Source organism: Hippichthys cyanospilos, chromosome 11 (genome assembly GCF_059441005.1).
Source record: "Hippichthys cyanospilos isolate Australia breed blue-spotted pipefish chromosome 11, RoL_Hcya_1.0, whole genome shotgun sequence".
Classification (NCBI taxonomy): domain Eukaryota; kingdom Metazoa; phylum Chordata; class Actinopteri; order Syngnathiformes; family Syngnathidae; genus Hippichthys; species Hippichthys cyanospilos.
Window position 1 is genome coordinate 8,627,025 of NC_142379.1, and position 20,675 is coordinate 8,647,699.

General features: G+C 37.6%; 2 protein-coding genes across 2 annotated transcripts in view; one reads left to right on the forward strand and one right to left on the reverse strand.

The window, feature by feature from the left end:
- LOC148415736 (uncharacterized) overlaps window positions 1-20,675 on the reverse strand; it is a 41,438-nt gene that overhangs the window by 11,431 nt on the left and 9,332 nt on the right. The window contains exons 14-25 of the mRNA XM_088427818.1: window positions 10,152-10,323; window positions 9,854-9,963; window positions 8,946-9,117; window positions 8,757-8,869; window positions 8,360-8,531; window positions 8,020-8,129; window positions 7,655-7,826; window positions 7,389-7,498; window positions 6,669-6,840; window positions 6,386-6,495; window positions 6,128-6,296; window positions 5,695-5,764 (exon numbers count right to left, since the gene is read on the reverse strand). Coding sequence (XP_088283944.1) covers window positions 5,695-5,764; window positions 6,128-6,296; window positions 6,386-6,495; window positions 6,669-6,840; window positions 7,389-7,498; window positions 7,655-7,826; window positions 8,020-8,129; window positions 8,360-8,531; window positions 8,757-8,869; window positions 8,946-9,117; window positions 9,854-9,963; window positions 10,152-10,323 — 1,652 coding nt within the window. The remainder of the gene's footprint in view (window positions 1-5,694; window positions 5,765-6,127; window positions 6,297-6,385; window positions 6,496-6,668; window positions 6,841-7,388; window positions 7,499-7,654; window positions 7,827-8,019; window positions 8,130-8,359; window positions 8,532-8,756; window positions 8,870-8,945; window positions 9,118-9,853; window positions 9,964-10,151; window positions 10,324-20,675) is intronic.
- Window positions 13,450-19,778, forward strand: LOC148415737 (mucin-5AC-like). Its single transcript, XM_088427016.1, has 15 exons — window positions 13,450-13,464; window positions 13,700-13,730; window positions 13,917-13,943; window positions 14,108-14,285; window positions 15,008-15,117; window positions 15,873-16,044; window positions 16,123-16,235; window positions 16,461-16,632; window positions 16,830-16,939; window positions 17,148-17,319; window positions 17,467-17,576; window positions 18,274-18,445; window positions 18,531-18,640; window positions 18,729-18,900; window positions 19,682-19,778. Exons 1-15 carry the CDS (start codon window positions 13,450-13,452, stop codon window positions 19,776-19,778), a joined length of 1,761 nt encoding a protein of 586 aa, XP_088283142.1.

Genomic DNA, 20,675 nt, shown 5'->3' on the forward strand with positions numbered 1-20,675 from the left:
TGGATTGATGTGACTTTTGTTTTTGCAGATTCGATACAACTACTGGGTTCATCTGTAAAAATGAAGACCAGAAGAATGGACATTGCTCCGATTATCAAGTTCGCTTCACTTGTCCCATCAGTTTCTGCAAAGAACACGGTAATCCTGTGTACCTAACCATGCCTACCATGCGGTAATTTAATGAAAAAACAAGCCACAAAAAAAGTATTTTATCAATTACTGCACAAGTGCATTGTTGTTGAAAGCTGGATATCATCATAAAGATTATTTTTTCATCATTCTTTTATTCTTCATTTCTTTCAATGTATCTCCTCTTGTGCTTCAGAATGCTGGTCTCATTGGTTTGATGATGACAACCCTACTGGAACTGGAGACTTTGAGACCCTTAGTAATTTGCGTAGAGCATATCCATATAAAATCTGCCCCACACCATTCGACATTGAGGTTGAAACTTTGGAAGGATACAGTGTGGCTTCAACAGGGGATGTCATTTCAGTGTAAGAACTCATTTACGTTTTGCAAGAGGAATATATACGTACACATTAGGTGAATTGCTGAAGTTAAAATTTGAAAGCATATTGTTGCAGGAATATCTTTGGAACCAACTGTAAAGGTACTCAGATTGACGAAAATTCTGTTCCCCAACAGAGCCGACGCTAAGACAGGATTCATCTGTGAAAATTACCATCAGAAGCATGGCGTTTGCGCCGATTATCGTGTTCGTTTCAGGTGTCCGCTTGACTTCTGCAAAGCGCCAGGTAACCATGGATAAATTGTGCCTTAGTCACAGTGAATGGGGACACACCCATTCATGTCTCTTATTCTAAAGATCAGGTTCTATTTCTTGAAACTATCCAAAAACTGGTTTAGCTAGAAGTGCATATGACACATGTAAGGTTAATCCTTTAAGGGAAACAGCGGCCACTTTTGGCCAGTTGTCAAAACATGCAAAACGGCAAAGCGTCCATTAACAACCATTGCTCAACTCAGCCCAAATTTCTCTAAAATCCTGAAAAAAAAATCCTGTTTAAGACTTAAAAACAGAAAAAAGTGGGCCTGATAATGGCGGTTTTTGCTGACTTCGACCATCGGCTGAAAGGGTCCACTGTACCCAGTGAATGGTTTAACATTCAAATCTGTCAAATCATAATGTGCTGTAACAGTATGTGAGTACATCACAGGGCAATGGATGTTTATTTTTACGTCATTAAATTTATAATTCCTAACCTACAATGCAATCTTCTTCCTTCTCTTCAGTGTGTTGGACAGAATGGTTTGATGCTGACAACCCCGGCCAAGGGGGTGACTTTGAAACCATCTCTGCAATTCGGGACATTTACCCCTTGCAACTATGTGATATGCCAGCGGCCATTGAGGCCCGCACAAGATCCGGAGCGACTGTGGATTCGACAGGCGATGTGATTTATGTGTAAGTACTATGCACAGGTACACCGCTAATGCCTCAATCCAAGATGCCCTGAAACAGATTAATTCCATGCTCATACAGTAACAAATCTGAGAATAAAGTTTCAAGTGAGCACCAACTGACCTCTAACCTTTTACGCAGAGCTGACGCAGAAACAGGCTTCATCTGTAAAAATGAAGACCAGAAGGGCGGGCGGTGTTCTGATTACGAAGTTCGTTTTAAGTGCCCGCTGAGCTTCTGCCATCCCAGTGGTAAGTCAGTAGTCATATACACAGCCTACATACAAAAGACACCCCAAAATATACATGTCACAAAAAGAATGATAACAATGTCCAAAAAACAGTGTGCTACACCGACTGGTTTAATTCCGACGACCCAAGTGGGGCGGGCGACTTTGAGCTTCTGTCTGACTTGAGGAAAAAGCATCCTGATATTTGTGACCACCCTGTGGAGATTGAGGTTACCACTGATGATGACTACCCCATTTCGTACACCGGACAAATACCGTACATGTAAGTACGCTTGATGGTAATAACAATATACTGTACTTTATAATGTACTGTACACGGTCCTCCACTACGTTTTTTTTTGTTTTTTAAACCTTACAATAACAAAAATAGACCAATATTTAGGGGGGGGGGGGGGGGGGGGGGTTCTTTGAACTGTAATCTGATCTTTTATCCAGACACCAATTTTGTATGAACTAGCTCTATAATATTTAAGACTTGTCATAATGGGGTTCCAAAAGCTTTTTTGTTGCAAAAGCACTAGCAATTTTATCAGTTTAAATAACCCAATGAACATGTGTTATATGATCTGATGTGAAAATGCAGCCTCATTCTGATACATATTATGTTTTGTGCTCTACATGACTTAACATGTTTTCATCGTTTTGCAGATATAGTGCCACTGAGGGATTTGCCTGTCGCAATGAAGACCAGAAAGACAAATTTTGCTTCGACTACAAAGTTCGTTTTGGATGCCCCTGCTTTTGAAATCTTTCTTTTGAAAATCTGATTTCCAGAAGTTAATACAGTTGTTAATTTTTTGACTTGTATGCCTACTATTTAGTTTTCACTGAGATACTTGTTTTGTGAATTAACATCAATTAACAGAACATTTCACTTGTTTCTTTTTTTTTGTAGCGGTGTTAGTTAGCTAGGTTAGGGGTAAGTTTAAAAAACAATCATGGGTACTTTTAAAAGTTCTTTTCTTGGATTTAAATGAAAATTCTTTGCACTTGCACTTCCAAAAGCCGTATTCAAATGTTTACCCATTTGTATGCGTGTCTAACCATTCGTATGAGTACGACTCTAAATTGTGTGTGTTTACGAATGGAAAATTTGCAAGTGTTTTGAATACAACTCTCAATTGCACTACCATGACTTTACATCTTTGCATGAATCTCTCGTGTGGATTGTTGTCTTTGGATTTATGCATCTGATCTGTTATGGAGCTTTTTATTCTACATGTTCTATGATTAACTATGCAACCATTCTATTGCACACACCTACGCATTTGTTTTGTTGATCTGCAGACAGAATTACAAATAAATAAATCAAATGCCTAACTACTGATGACTTGAGACTGTATTTATTTCACATATGACATATGAACCCAACTTTATAGTCAGAGCAGTGTACACTCTTCTGATCAACATTTTTACAGATGAACCCAGTAGTTGTGTCCACTCTGCAGAAATAAAATACAACCATCACAGGAATCAAAATTAGTATAAATACAAGCCATGGTCATGGCTTTTGCCTAGTCACTTCAGTGTACATGCCTTTTTTTGCGGAACAGAAGATCCTTGAAACTTAACAGAATCAACTGCGCGACTGGAAATTTGCAGACATATGGTGACAAGCACTTACAATCAAGCTTTGAAAATGGAGTATGTGCAAAAATGTAGTACTGTACTTACATAGCAATGACATCCCTTCTTAAAACTAATGACTTTCCAGCAACAGTTTGGACCTCAATGTCAAGTAGAGATTTCATTTGGGTAGTCAACTGTTTCCCAAGAACCTCTAAGTCTCCAGCTCCAATGAGCTTGTCTCAATCATACCGTGGAGTCTTCCACGCTTTTAGAAAAAAACAATTTTATTAAGAAGAATTTGCATACCAAAAAAAAAGAAGGGGGTACATTTACACGTTCCTTGGTTTCAATTTGGGTCCAAGTGGGAGTGGTTCTCTAAAACCTGAGCATGTGCTCACATGTAACAATTATACTAAATTGTGAAACTTATTTTTATTTTTACAAAGTACTAATATTTTAAGAAAAGCAGAATTGTTGAAACACTTGTGTTGTGAAGTTGATGAGAGGACTTCTAATTTTTAACTTTTGTTATCAGAAAGAAATCAAATTTGTTTTCTTCTCTCCAACTAATGATTACCATGCTTGAATCATAGAAATTAAACCAAAAATTAGTGAGAGGGAACTGAAGCCTCATGAAGCATTTTTCATGAGGCTCCTCTAGATGGCATTGTTCAAAAAGCGATATTCCACGTATTTAAATATTTTTGTGCAGTAAAGAGTTCCATGTGTTAGCTGATAGATACGCTTGTAATTAATGTGATAATTTCTTTCATGTTTGCGACAAACTTTTGAAAAACTCATTTTCCACTTGGCAGCAACTGAAAATGACATCACAAATGCTGAAGGCTCGGGTAATAATAACCAATTCAAGGTGGTCATTTGTAGACAGCAAGCACAAAATGTTTTTCACACAGGTTTGAATTCTACATGGAAATTTAAATCAATGAAGGGCTTCATTGCTGTACATGGCTAAATAATTGGACTATCTCTTTAAAAATGCAGTGGAGACTTATTCGATTAATCGCATTAGCCTTTCCTTTTTTTAACCAAGAGGGCGGGGGAGGAAAATCCAACATCCACTTCTGATCGCATTTTCAGAGATGAACAAATGACATATTTTGCATAAGATTACCTTTTGGAATGCAGAATTCAAAAGGGCACTAGAAACATGCACTGAGAATAATGTTTCCCAATTTTAAACAATTTTCTCTAAATGTTCTGCTCAATTTTTCATTTGCTACAGATAGCTAGCTGTGCATCTGGCAAGAAAATCATTTGGAAAACCATGAACTCAGTTCAAAAATAAAAACAGCTTAGGCTCAAGATAATGGAGTCTTCAAACTTGTACTAAATTGTTTCTCACTGAGCTGCCAATCATAGTTGATGGAGATGCACTATATAGAGTTGAGCTTCATTCAGTTTGACAGAATAGCACATTGTCATTTGCTCTCGTCTCAGGTGTGCCTCGAACTGCACACCCTGGTCAATTGGGCTCCTTTGCTCATAGTCAGAGGTTTATGTTCATCTCAAAACAAGCAGTGACAAAAGCTTGCTCTCTGCTCACTCAAAGTTTAGTTAACGTCGGTTTCACCAGTCACACTACTTTTGACTGGAATGACTTTTTCAAAACCAGTACATACAATGGTTTTTATTTAACCTATTTTAGATTGTTTCTGTGACCGTTGTGTTTCACCTCTGCAGAATGGACACAACTAGTGGGTTTAACTTGTGGACACTGCTTAAATTATAAAGTTGGGTTCATATGTCCCATTGATTTCTGCATGAGACACGGTTGATCATGTGAAATTAACAGACTTAGTCATCAGTAGTTAGGCATTTAATTTATTCAGGTCAAACAATTGTATTGCAATGCTGGCAGCAGAGAAACAAAGCAAACGCGTAGACAGATGGTCGCGTATGTGTTACATTAAATCATAGGACATGTAGAATTAAAAAGCTCCATAATAGTGGGTGCAGTGGTTATGCACCGAACTCCAAATTGAACCTGCAAATAAAACCCACACAATTGATTTCATTATTATAGACCCAAAGGTAGTGAGAAACTGCAACAAAAACAATCAATATACAGTTTTCAGAAAAGGCTACGTGTGTGGAAGAGATGACACTGTTTTTGTCAGCCAAGTGAATGATTCTTTCAATTGCACCTGGGAATTTTTTCAATCTTTAAACCAGACCAAAAAAAAAAAAAAAAATCATTTTAAATGTGACGAAAATTGCTTTGCTGAACCAACCAACACCTTTGTTGAAACACCGCTTAATAATCAAGTGAAATGTTAGCTAAATCATGAAATCGCGACACAATTATCTCAGTCCAAACCAAATAGTGAGTGCATTTAAGTTTAAAGAAAAAATAAACAAACAATTTCAACTTCCAGAATGCAGACTTTGAAAAGCTAAGACTTCAATAGCACGGGCATCCAAAGCGAACTTTGTAGTCGTAGCAAGATTTGTCTTTCTGGTCTTCATTGCGACAGGCAAATCCCTCAGAGGCACTATATCTGAAAAATGATGAAAATATGTTAGTCATGATTTGCATGTGACACAATAGATCAGAATGTGGATGCATTTTCATATCAGCGATCAAGTAACATTGAGTTAATCAAACCAAGCACATAGTATAAAATACCAATAAATCTGTTGCACAACAATGTTTAAAAAATTGTTTTAAATAAACTCCCAGTAGCCGATGGTAGTGCAGGGCAAAATGATCGAATAAGAAAACAGTTAATGTGATTGGCTGCTGCAGAAGAGGAGGACTCACGCATGTTATAAAATCAGAGCAAATTCGCCTATTAAGGCAGACGACGTTGGAATAAAAAAACGAACTGGTTTGCCTGGTTGATACGATGAAGAGGACTTACATATAAGGTATTTGTCCGGTGTATGAAATGGGGTAGTCATAAGCAGTGAGGACTTCAATATCCACAGGGTATTCACAGATATCAGGATGTTTTAACCTCAGTTGAGGCAGGAGCTCAAAGTCACCCGTTCCACTTGGGTCGTCGGAATTATACCAGTCGGTGTAGCACACTGTTTGGTGGACACCATTGTCATCATTTTGGTGAAATGTGAATTTTGAGTATTGAGCATATAAAATGTCTATACGGCTACTGACTTACCATTTGGATTGCAGAAGCTCAGCGGGCACTTAAAACGAACTTCGTAATCAGAACACCGCCCGCCCTTCTGGTCTGAATTTTTACAGATGAAACCTGTTTCTGTGTCAGCTCTGCATAAAAAGTTAAACGTCAGTTGGTGCCACCTTGAAGCTTTATTCTGAGGTTTGTTATTTGAGCAGAGAATGAGTCTGTTTCAGGGCATATTATTAGTTCATATCATTGTTGTAATTATTATTATTAGTTGTGGTTTGGGGTGAGGCATGTACCTGTCCACAATACTTACACATAGATCACATCGCCTGTTGAATCCACAGTGGCCCCGGATCTTGTTCGGGCCTCAATGGCAGCTGGCATATCACATATTTGCGTTGGGTATTGTTCTCGAATTGCAGAAACGGTTTCAAAGTCACCCCCTTGGCCGGGGTTGTCGGCATCGAACCATTCTGTCCAACATACTAAGGAGAAGGAAGCAGGTTGCATGGTAGGTTACGAAATATGAACATAATGATGTAAAAATAAACAACAATTGATTAAACACTGTTTCAGCATTTTCTCATGAAATAGAATATACAGCTCTCAAAGGCTAGAAATGAGATAATAGTGTAATATAAAGTGGTCAAACTACTTTTCATAAAGGCATGCAATTTACATGAGCAGTTTTTATGGCTCAAAGCTGCGGAAACCCTCCAACTGTAGAAGTGGAGTATATATTTATAGGAGTATGGGAGAAAGCCAGCGTGCCCGGACAGAATCCATGCAGGCTCCCGGACAACATGCAAATTCCACACAGGAAGGCGGGAATAAGGTGGATTTGAACTGGGGTCCATGAACTGTAAGGCGGACGTGCTAACCACTACGCCACTAAGCCACCCATGTCTTATGCATTTCCAGCTAACCCAAATTTCGGATGGTATCAAAGGATAGAACTTGATCTTTGGAATAAGAGACATTAATGGATGTGTCTCTGTTTACTGTGGCTAAGGCAAAATGTAACGATGGTTACCTGGCGCTTTGCAGAAATCAAGCGGACACCTGAAACGAACACGATAATCGGAGCAAAAGCCATGCTTCTGATGGTAATTTTCACAAATGAATCCTGTCTTAGCGTCGGCCCTGTTGAGAAACAGAATTTTCATCAATCCGAGTACCTTTACAGTTGGTTCCAAAGATATTACTGCAACAGTATGCTTAAAAATTTTGACTTCAACAGTTCACCTAATGTGTACGTACTGTATATATTCCTCTTGCAAAAATTAAATGAGTTCTTACACTTGAATGACATCCCCTGTTGAAGCCACACTGTATCCTTCTAAAGTTTCAACCTCAATTTGAAATGGTGTGGGGCAGATTTTATATGGATATGCTTTACGCAAATTACTAAGAGTCTCAAAGTCTCCAGTTCCAGAGGGGTTGTCGTCATCAAACCATGGAGTCCAGCATTCTGAAGCACAAGAGGAGATACATAGAAAAAAATGATCAATAAAAGAATGGTGAAATCGTCTTTAAGATGATATCCACCTTTCAACAGCAATACGTTTGTGCAGTGATTTATAACATACTTTTTCGTGGCTTGTGTGGGCTGATTTTGACATTCGATTACCGCATGATATTCATGGTTAGGTACAGATGATTACCGTGTTCTTTGCAGAAACTGATGGGACAAGTGAAACGAACTTGATAATCAGAACAGTGTCCACTCTTCTGGTCATCATTTTTACAGATGAACCCAGTCGTTGTATCGAATCTGGAGAAATTAAGGGAGTAATGTCAATATAAGCAGTGATAGAGTTGTTTTCAGTTCGCATTTAGTGAGACTTGGAAGCCGAGCTGAGATTAATTCTATCCGAGTAGTTTTGACTAAATAGTAGTTTGCACATGTGTACCTCAACAGAAAGACACAATTTAGCATTATGTTGTCTTGACTCCCATAAAATGATCATAAATATGTACATTTGCAGCACAAAGAGTACATACGCAGCAATGACGTCCCCGGTTGTAGACAGAAAATTTCCATCAACAGTTTTGACCTCAATGTCCAGCGGAAATGGGCAGATTTCATTTGGGTTTTCAAATTGGAGTTTCTCAAGTAGCTCAAAGTCTCCTTTCCCACTGGGGTTGTCTCGATCGTACCATGGAGTCTTGCAAACTAAAGGAATGCATCCATGAAAGCAAGATGAATAAAACATTGTATTACAAGAAGTGTGGAAAAGACCAAGACAAATGCAAGGAGGAAACACAAGGACACAAAAGAAGTTGAAGGATATTAGAGGTCAAAGAAAAGCTACAGAAAAAGTAATGAACAAAATACAGTAATAAGAAATTGGATGAAACAATGATTTTTACAATGGACATGTTTTATGTCCAAGATTACCTTTTGGTTGACAGAAATCAAGGGGGCACTGGAAACGGACTTGATAATCATCACAATGACCACCATTTGGCTGGTCACAATTTCTACAAACAAATCCTACGTCCGTGTCAGCTCTGGAGAGACAAAGGGCAGACAGAATCAAAATAAAGACTTAATATCAAACACATATGTTAGTAATTTTGTACTTACGCGTAAATCACATCGTGAGTTGAACTAAGAGGGGCTCCAGATGCAGTTTCGACCTCAATTAGGATTGGATGGTCGCAGATCTTCCATGGGAATTCTTTTTGCAGGTCGGCAAGAGTTTCAAAATCTCCCTGACCGGAGGGCTTGTCTCGATTAAACCATGGAGTCCAGCATTCTGGAGCAATCCATGACAGGATGAAGCACATTTTAAAAAGTAACCAATAGGAACAGCAACTCTGTCAGGTTGTCAATGTCAGCATGTCCAGAGTCGTTTACTTTTGTCAATGGGCCTTTGAGAAGTAATCTGGTTGCTTTTGCCAACCAATGGGGCCCTTGCTAGCTATTAATTAATGCCAGATACTGAAGCCACTCCCAAACGCCGACAACAGGCATCACGCAATGCAATGTTAGCGCAGTTCAGTAGTTAAAGGTCAGTGCCCCGAATTTGCGATTGGACATGATTTCAGAACAACTGGTCATTTATCGCAGGAGTCGGAAACGAGAGTATATTTCGTTAAAAAAACGGGCCAAGCAGCCATTACGCCGACACGCTGCTGGGAAGGGTCTCAAAGTAAAACATGTTTTTTTGGCATGTTACGTTGTTTTTTTCAACGTTGGCCTTCTAACCGTGTTGGTGACAGGTGTCAAGCAGAGCATTAGCAATTGTTGCTGCAATTGACTTGACATATTTTTCCTGACGTGTCCAAATAAGCCGGTATCCAGTGCAAGAAAAACTACCTTGACTGAGGTTTTCCAATTGAGGTCTTGTTGCAACTACGGTATACATTATTCAGGTGTGGCTTGAAAGTGACACTGCTGTGGAAATACTTCATGCTTAGCATAGTTTGGTAAAGTTGACTGATCATTTAATTAAAGATGCCACACTTAATTTTATATCACCAAAGGATTACCTTCATGAGGGCAGAAATTGAGAGGGCACCGAAAACGGACTTCATAATCTGAGCAATTTCCACTTCCTTGGTCTTCATTTCTACAGATGAATCCCGTGTTTGTATCAGATCTGCAACGATGGCCAGAATCAGACGATTTACATGCATTCAAACATTTTTTCAACCATCATATTTTTATATATATACTGTATGTACAGTACATCTATATTCACACACAATATAACAATGAGCACTACTGATATGAAAAGCATCAACAGCAGGTGTGTATACAGTATTTAGTGCTGCATCCGGTACTTACACACTGACGGTATCCCCTGTTGAAGCCACGCTACCTCCCGTTACAGTCCGAACGTCAATTTCAAGCGGCACAGGGCAGATTTCCATGGGGTTTTCCTCGCGCAGGTCATCAAGAGTCTCAAAGTCTCCTGACCCGCTGGGATTGTCGCGATCGTACCATCGAGTCCAGCATTCTTTATCTGTTTCCCAGGAGGGCAGGAGGCGGATGAGTTGGTGTGGATGGAATTTTTTTTCACACAAAACATGGCTTAAAAAAGGAAGCTTTAAATAGCAATTGTACATCCAAGCTATGAAAGTATTATGCTTTCTGTCTTGATGATATCCTTCTCTTGGTTGGTGTGGTCTTGACTATAACACAAATTTTGCCTCATACTATAGCTATAGTATATGCAGATAAACAAAATAAGGAGCATGCTTACGATCACCGCTGGCTTGCACGTGATTTCCTAGGAAAATATAGATGTGCAATGTTTATTTCAATGCTTTTGTTTTTTGAAGTCTTCAAATGGTGCAAATCCGTGCCTGTGCACGTACTCTGTGTAAAATGCATTTGACAAATACTGTATATGAAAAGATGTTGAAGAAAACAGAAGTATTGTGCAGGTCAAGGTATAATTTCTTAAAAAGGGTCTTACCAGCATAAAGAAATGCAAGCGTGAAACATAACTGTAAGAGAACATTTGATATTAGATGCATTCTGCTCTCTTAAATGTCACAATTAAGTCAGTTAATTGAGAAAAATCTTTTACATTACCCATTTGATAATCATTGAAGATGCCATTTTTCACAGCAACCGAGGAACCTTTCTGGTGGGGGAAAAAAAAATCCATGTTTATGAGCATTCAATAAGTCACATGTCAAAGGTTGTAAAAGGCAAAAATAAACTCAATGGTACAGTAGAAATGATATTCCATGCAAGGTAAAACAGAGAAATACTTACAGTGCAGGGTGCTGGCTGTTGAGGTCCTTTGTTAGCATCAAAAACTGTGTAGCCTTATATACGTGATAGGGTGGATCCATTTTTTCCTAGAGACAATCAACTCATTCCAATTTGTTGAGCAAGTTCAGATAATTAGATGATTTTGCTCATTACCTGCAACCATAACTGTATGTTTGGTCTCGGTTGGGAGTACTTCTCAACTTTGTGATTCATTTTACAATTTTTTTGCAGTGCCCTTTAAAACCAAAAGCCAACAACTGCTAATTAGGCAACAGTGGGGCCACACCCATTAGCAGCCGTTTTACAGAATATTTTCATTTTCTGTTTTGTGACCCTGTAAAGTCAAAGAACTTTGGTGGGTTTTATTTCAGGAAGGGAATCACGCAATTTACCGTAAATGACATCATCTCTAGAGGCTATTCATGAGCCCATATGTATCTGGATCTGACTAATTAAATGTGAGATGTCTTTTCACTAATCAGGAGTTTTTGTGGTAATTTGTTCTAAGTTATTGACAAAAAGTCCAATTTTGACATTTCTCTTGAAATAACCAACTTACGGTCTTTATTTTCATTTCCCAGCGGTACAAAAGAACTTTTTTTTTTCAAATTTCATACAAATAAGTCATGTTAGTGAGTGTTTGTAGCCAGCTGCTAGCTCAGTAGCCTGCGACATAACAACCTTGCCAGTGTTCCTTTCCTTTACAAATTAGTTGAAAAATTAATTAAAAAAACATGATATGAGCATCTCCACCGTGACCATACAGAAGCCGGAAAGACTTACTCTGTGTGCGACATCCATGCTCTTCCTTCAATAAACTTGTGATCCGAACTATAGTTCATTGACTGTTTTGGAATCTCCCTTTGAGGAGTCTATTCTTAATTTTCATTTAGTGATTTCATTCATGCATTAAAGCAGGTTTTGTCATGAGGGCATTCGAGGCTTATTTGCATCTGAGAATATACCTCTCACCAGCACAAAGTATTTAATGTTAAGTTCAATCATGTTCTCTTATACTGGCATGTAGGCTACATAATGTATTTTTTGAACTTCTCATCAATGACCTAAAGTTGGTTATTTTTGGAGAAATTTCCTTGGCCTTTTCATCCAATGACAATCTTTTTGTCAGTAACTCAAAACAAATCCCTGTGACAAACTCAATTTTGTGAAAACACCACTTATGGATTCATAGGTAACTTCTCGAGAGATGATGGCATTTGCAGTAAAATGCTTGTGTTTTGAAATAAACCATTTTTTTTTTCATTTTGCAGGGTTAGGGTTAGAAACAGAAAATGAACCAATGATGTAAAAAGGATGAAAATAGGTGTGGCCCTATTGTTGCCTAATTAGCAGTTGTTGGCTTTTGTACTTGAACTCGTCATGAAGTATTTGTTTTTAAAGGGCACTGCTAAAATTTTATAAAATGCATTATAATGTTGTGAAGTACCGCCCAACCATGAATAAACTTACAGTTATGGCTGCAGGTAATGACTAAAAAGCATCTATTTATCTTCAATTACTCAATGAATTGGAATGAGTCGATACTCCCTCAGAATGAATAGAGCCACCCTCCCTAGTATAAAAGGCAACAACGTTTTTGATGCTGACAAAAGAGCTCAACAGCAGCCTCCCGGATTGTAAGTATTTCGATGTTTTAGCTCATACAGTGAGGTTTGGTCAACAGGGATGTCGTATGATGTTATAGATATTTTGTTTTTGTTTTTTTCTTTCTTTCTGATGTGTTGGTTGCAGAGGTGGGCAACTTATATATTTTTGCTGGTCAGCCCGTCATTTTTTCAAGCCAGGCGCTGTATTTTTGCCTACACTTGTGCCATCACTAGAGAGCAAAATTTGACATTTTTTTTTGTCCGTCATTGTATTTATCCATCAACATATTTTTATCATTCTTTTATTCTAACACATTGTTTCTTAAGCGCTGGTCATACAATTTCGGTCCACTATTTTCTGCAGTCGTACAAATTCTTAATTCTGTCTTTGTGCACTTAACTGATACTGTGTTTGTGGTACTGTGGATGCACTTTAAAGGGCATGTTTCTCATTTCTTGAAATGTCATCTCCAATCTGAGATAATGCAGGGAAAGTAAAAAATGATCATTTTCATCTGGTGGTATTATCATAATACACTTGATATTCTCAAACAACTTGTTAGTTCTCACTATAACTACCTGCACTACAACTATAGAAGACGGTTTCATTAATATTTGTCTAAATGTGTCTACATTTCATCTGTCACGTGCACTACAAGTAAAACAAGGTATTGCTGAGGTTGAATTTACTAAAAATCAAAAGCCTTTAATTAGGGAATTTCCAAAAACTTATAGTTTGCATATCTGACGTCATGTCTAGGGCTAGGGTTTGTACTTTTAATTTTATTTACACGCTTAGCAAGATTGTATATGTGACTAATTGAAAGCTCAGTAAGAAAAACTTTATTTTCCCCTTTCAGAAAGGTTTTCACCTTCATGTGAAAAATGACATCTCCAATTATTATAAAATGGGTAATGTATAAATCTTTTCTCAATTTAATATTAAATAGACATTTAAGACAGCAGAATTTACAGCATTTAAAATGACATAATCTCTTACAGTTGGCTATCACGCTTGCGCTTCTCCATCTTGGTAAGCTCCTTTATAAGAAATTATATTGACCTGCACAATGCTTCAGTTTTCTTAAACATCTTTTCATTTATCTGTTGTTTCCATTTTGCAGAAAACAAGTGCACAAGCACTCATACATTTACAACATTTGATAACTTAAAAATTACAGAAGCATTAAAGATAAACATTTTATATGTATTTTTCTAGGAAATCATGTGCAAGCCAGCGGTGACTGTAAGCATGCTCCTTATTTGATATGTTGTGCATAAATACATTGGATGTAGAATTGCCATTTTAAGCTTTTTTTCTCCCATATATATATATATATATATATATATATATAAAATATTTCAAACTCCAATATCTCAAACTCCAATCTCCTTCATCCCGGATATTAGATAAAGAATGCTGGACTCGATGGTACGATCGAGACAATCCCAGTGGGTCAGGAGACTTTGAGACTATCGAGGACCTGCGCAATGAAAACCCTATGGAAATCTGCCCTGTGCTGCTTGAAATTGACGTTCGGACTGTTACGGGAGATAGTGTGTCTTCAACAGGCGATATTATCAGTGTGTAAGTACCTGATGCAGCACAAGTATACACACCTGCTTTTGATATTAAAGGGACAGTGTGTAAGATGTTGACCCTTTTTCATTAAAAGGGAATAAATTAAATAATTCTAAATTTCAAAATTGTAGAAATGACTGTGTTCTTAATGACCAACAGTATGTTTCAAATATAATCATAGGTCTAGTTATCATTAAATTATGTTACATGAGGAGTGGCACTCAGCCTGATGCGGCCATGTTTGTTATAGCTACGGACAATGGTAAATGTAGCACCTCCTGCTGTCCGTGATGAAAAACTGTCTAAATCTTACACACTATCCCTTTAAGTATACATTCAACATATTGCATTGAGAAAAAAAGATTCAAACAAGTATGTATTTAGGCACTTTAATCACTCTTATTAATTTAAACTTTTTTTTTTTTTTTTTTTTTTTAAGAGAGCCAGTTCGGAACAATGTGATTGACCACGGTTAATATTTTGCCTTTTTTTTTTTTTTTAAACTACATTTACATCTTAATTATCAAAACAGACCTGGCCAAACCTTTTCACCACAGTTTAAAAAAAAAAGCTTGATGTCAATGATTCTCCTTGGTAGGGTTACTGTTGTCGTCAGTAGTGTTCAGTGTTGTATCAATCTATGGATATATATGTATAGTTAAATAAAAAAGATACTTTGAAAGATGTTTGAATACGTGTGAATCTGTTTTTTCTGGCCATTTCTGCAGATCTGACACAGACATAGGATTCATCTGTAGAAATGAAGACCAAGAAAGTGGAGATTGCTCAGATTATGAAGTTCGTTTTCGGTGCCCTCTCAATTTCTGCCCTGACGAAGGTAATCCTTTGCTCATATAAAATGAAGTTCTGCATATTTAATTCAATGCACAGTCAACTTGACCAAATTAAACTACCAGTAATCATGAAGAATTTTCACAGCAGTGTGACTTGCAAGCCACACTTGAATAAAGTACCTAATAGTTGCAACAGTGCAACAAGTAATTGGAAAATCTCAGTTAATAGATATGCTCAAGGCATTTTTTTCTTGCACCGGACACCGACTTATTTAGTGTTCACGTCAGGAAAAATACGGCAAAGCCAATTGAAGCAACAATTCCTAATGCTGTGCTTGACACGAGTTGCCAACACGTAAAGAAGGTCAACTTAAAAAATACTTAACATGCCAAATAACATATGCACCTAAAAGCATTGGTATTTTTTTTTTACTTTGAATTTGTTCTCAGCAGCATTCCGCATAATAGCTGACTTGGCCCATCTTTTTATTAAAGAACTTTTGCTCCCGGCTCATGCTATAAATGACCAATTGTTCTGAAATCATGTTTAATCACAAATTCTGGACACTGATGTTTCGTGACTGAATTGCATTATAATGGCATTGCGTGACGCCTGTTGCTGGAATTCGGCGGTGAATGAAGCACTAGCAATTGCCCCATAGGCTTGCGAGAGCAGTCATATTACTTTCCGAAGGCCCTTTCATAAACGTGAATGACCCTACAAAAGACAGAGACAGAGTTGCTGTTCCTACTGATCACTTTTTAAAAAGTGCACCATCTTTTTTATGGATTGCTCCAGAATGCTGGACTCCATGGTATAATCGAGACAAACCCTACGGCCAGGGAGATTTTGAAACTCTTGCCGACCTGCAAAAAGAACACCCATGGAAGATCTGCGACCACCCAATTCTAATTGAAGTCCAAACTGCATCTGGAGCCCCTCTTAGTTCAACTCACGATGTGATTCATGCGTAAGTACAAGATTAATTCCAAATGTTGTTGACATGACGTCCGTATTTTGATACTGAGTCTGCCGTTTGTCTCTCCAGAGCTGACACGAACGTAGGATTTGTTTGTAGAAATTGCGACCAACCAAATGGTAGCCATTGTGAAGATTATCGAGTCCGTTTCCAGTGCCCCCTTGATTTCTGCAAACCAAAAGGTAATCTTAGTAATAGAACAGAAAAATGGTAAAAAAATCATTGTTTCGCTATTCCGTCACATAATTTCGCCAACGTTCAAGTTTTCTTAGCTTGTTTTTTTTTTTTTTTACCTCTATTATCTTGTCTTTTGTCCTTATCCGTCTTTTGTCCTTGTGTTTGTCTTTGTTATACACCTCTGACACAATATTTTATTCATCTGGCTTTTTTTACATTCATTCCTTTAGTTTGCCAGACTCCATGGTTTGATCGAGACGACCCCGGTGAGGACGGAGACTTTGAGCTACTTGTCAAGCTCCGATTTGAAAACCCAAATGAAATCTGCCCATTTCCGCTGGACATTGAGGTCCAAACCGTCGAGGGAAATTTTCTGTCTACAACCGGGGACGTCATTGCTGCGTATGTACTATTTCCGCTGCAAATGTACATATTTATGATCATTTAATGGGAGTCAAGACATCATAATGCTAAATTGTGTCTTTCTGTTGAGGTACACATGTGTAAACTACTATTTAGTCCAATCATCTCAGCTAGGTTTAATGTCAGGTCAGCTACTCAATTACTTTCTGGATTGACATGACTCTTCATTTCTGCAGATTCGATACATCAACTGGGTTCATCTGTAAAAATGCTGACCAGAAGAACGGAAACTGCTCTGATTATCAAGTTCGTTTCACATGTCCCATCGATTTCTGCAAAGAACACGGTAATCATGTGTTCCTAACCGTGCATTTTAAGCAATCAAAAGGTGTGGTCATCTAATGACAAATTAATCCAGGCAAGCCAGGAAAAAGTATCTCATCAATTACTGCACTAATATAGTGCTCTTGAAAGCTAGGTATCATCTTAAAGATCATTTTTGAATCATTCTTTTATTCATCATTTCTTTGTATGTATCTCCTCTTGTGCTTCAGAATGCTGGACTCCATGGTTTGATCAAGACAACCCCTCTGGAACTGGAGACTTTGAGACTCTAAAGAATTTGCGTAAAGCATACCCAAATAAAATCTGCCCCACACCATTTGAAATTGAGGTCGAAACTTTAGAAGGATACAGTGTGGCTTCAACAGGGGATGTCGTTCGAGTGTAAGAACTCTTTTAAATTTTGCAAAAGGAGTATGTACACTTTAAGTGAACAGTTGAAGTCACAATTTTAAAGCATATTGTTGCAGTCATATCTTTGGAACCAACTGTAAATGTACTCGGACTGATGAAAATTCTGTTTCCCAACAGAGCCGACGCTAAGACAGGATTCATATGTGAAAATTACCATCAGCAGCATGGCGTTTGCTCGGATTATCGTGTTCGTTTCAGGTGTCCGCTTGATTTCTGCAAAGCGCCAGGTAACCATGGTTAAATTATGCCTTAGTCACAGTGAACAGGGACACACCCATTAATGCCTCTTATCTTAAAAATCAAGTTTTATTCTTTGATCCCCTCTGATCTGGCAATGTCGCAAGCTTTTTGACCCAAATAAATTCTGTACAGAATGTTTTACTTTTACATTTTTCAATATTTATAGCAATTAGCATGGTGTACTTTTCGGGAGTCCTCCGTGCTAGTAGTTCCATCAAAGTTTGAAACAAATTTGGATTTTTTTTTCTAAATTTGTTTTTGCTGATTTGGTTTATTTTTTTGAACAAATAACCACAACTTTCATAGAAACCCAATTGAATCAGAAGAAAATATCAATACATATAGTTCAGTGCACTTTATATGCTCAAAATGAGTAGTAAGTCTATCTCTCCAAATATCTACAGACACACACACACACACACTCACGCATACACACGCTCACAAATTTCTATGGTTTTGAGCTGCAAAAATTACATGCTTTTTTGAAAAGCAGTTTGACCACGCCATAAAACACAATTGACTTATTTCCAGCCTTGGAAACAGTTTTATATGCTATTTAATGAGAAAATGCGCTGATACTTTAGTTTGTTTGAGTACGTCACAGGATAATTGTTGTTTATTTTTACATCATTATACAGTATGGGTAATTCCTAATTTCCTTGCAATTGTCTTCCTTCTCTTCAGTGTGTTGGACAGAATGGTTTGATGCCGACAACCCCGGTCAAGGGGGTGACTTTGAAACCGTTTCTGCAATTCGGGAACATTACCCTTCACAAATATGTGATATGCCAGCGGCCATTGAGGCTCGGACTAGATCCGGAGCTACTGTGGGTTCGACAGGCGATGTGATTTATGTGTAAGTACAGTACTGTGCAAAAATACAGATAATCAGACACTAAAGCTGTAAGTGAGCACAAACTGACCGTTCATTTTTTACGCAGAGCTGACGCAGAAACAGGTTTCATCTGTAAAAACTCAGACCAGAAGAGCGGGCGGTGTTCTGATTACGAAGTCCGTTTTCAGTGCCCATTGAGCTTCTGCTATCACAGTGGTAAGTCAGGAGTCATATAGACATTTTATATGCTCAATACTCAAAATTACACCAATTTCACCAAACAATGACGATGTCCACCAAACAGTGTGCTACACCGACTGGTATAATTACGACAACCCAAGTGGAACGGGCGACTATGAGCTCCTGTCTCAACTGAGGGAAAAGCATCCTGATATCTGTGAATACCCTGTGGATATTCAAGTTGTCACTGCTTATTTTGACTACCCCATTTCGTACACCGGGCAAATACCTTACATGTAAGTACACTTGATGGTAACAACAATATACTGCACTGTACAACTGTTCTTTTTTTTTTTTACATTAAAGTTTTTCAGGTTCTACTGATTTGATTTCAACACTAACTGATGTGTTTATCCAGATTAAAACTAGGATTTAAGTACATTATCGAATCCAAGTCTGGATTCCCTCTTTTCCTTTTGAAGCACCCATTTTCAAGACTTTATCAAATTGGAAACCTCATATTTATTCAGTATACCTTCTGAACTGGCACCAAATTGTATTTTAGGGCCAACTGTTATGTCGCAGATTAATTTTTTTCCTTGTACTTTTGGCACTAAAAAGCCATTTCTGATCCTATGTTGAATGTTCCACCGGTTGTTCTTGACATTGCTGGTTGTCCACATTAATGATATGTTGTTGCATTTAAAGAACAGATAATCAGGATTTACAAATCTTCAAAACAATTAGTCGGAATTGGGGTGATTTTATCCAATGTCACCTTGATTATCCGGTCTAAATAATTATATAATAATTATATAATAATCCACTGGATCCTGAATACAAAAAAAGAAACAGAAGTTTACAAACCCAGATATTTTGTCCAGATTCCAATTTTTGATTAATTAGCTCTGGAACATTTAAAATGATTGACGGTCGGTCTCAACGACGGCTTCAAAATAACTTTTGTTGCAAACGCACTAGCACATTAGTTGATTTGAATAATTCAATGAATTTGGGTTAAAAGCTCTGATATGAAGCCGCAGCAACATTCTGATGTATTGTGTGTGTAATTTTCAGATATAGTGCCACTGAGGGATTTGCCTGTCGCAATGAAGACCAGAAAGAGACCTATTGCTACGATTACAAAGTTCGTTTTGGATGCCCGTGCTATTGAAGTCAATCTCCTGAAAATCTGTATTTTGGAAGTTAATAAAAACAAAGGATTATTATATTTTTTAACTTTAATGCTTTCGATATTTAGTTTGTACTGAGATAATTGTGTTTTGTGTGGGTTAACATTCCACTTGTTTATTCAGTGTTTTTTTCTTTTTTAAAGGTGTTTATTGCTTTAACAAAGCGATATCATTTACATTACAATTTTTTTCCCTGGGTTTAAAAGTTAAGAAAATTCCCAGCAGCACTTGAAGGCATCATTCACATAGCCAGTCAAAATCTGCATTAGGCTCTTGATTTTGTATTCCCTGTAAAGTGGGTTAAGAGATTTTGTTTCTGAATCCATTACATTTGAAAAGCTTTACAGAAAACGTGAGCAAGTACCGAATTGTGGAAAACATGATCAGTTTTTCACAATTTATTTGACATCCCAGTTAATGTTAGAATGGCTTCCTGTATAGGGGGAAGCTATCAGTGCCATATCACATGCCCCTTGTTGATTCAAAATGTGTTTGTCTAGCATGAGTAGTGCAACAGGTCAGACTTAAATGTTTCTGATTTAGGATATTGTGCACTTCTAATACTGTATCAGCCACAGCCATCCGGTCTAATCATTTCAATGAATGTAATGATTTTTATTATGTGAATGGGCTAAGACACTTTTGAGGTTTTGTAGAGCCACCCTTCACCTAAAATTCTTAAATACTTCTTTTCCTTTCCAAGAATGTGTGCTTTTTATTTATTTTTTTAATTGTCATTCTCCATGTTGTGTACTTTATTTGTAAAAAATTGCATGACTACATGTTCCAATTAAGATAACCCAAGTGGGAAGTTCTGCACTCAACATTGAGATCCAGACTTTAGCCGGAAATCCACTGAAGTCACCGGGGGATGCCAT

Excerpts from the sequence above, each read along its gene's own strand:
- LOC148415737 (XM_088427016.1), top strand. Across the intron at positions 13,944-14,107 it reads TGTGCAAGCCAGCGGTGACT|ATAAAGAATGCTGGACTCGA; the intron begins GTAAGCATGCTC and ends CCCGGATATTAG. Across the intron at positions 16,940-17,147 it reads CGATTTCTGCAAAGAACACG|AATGCTGGACTCCATGGTTT; the intron begins GTAATCATGTGT and ends CTTGTGCTTCAG.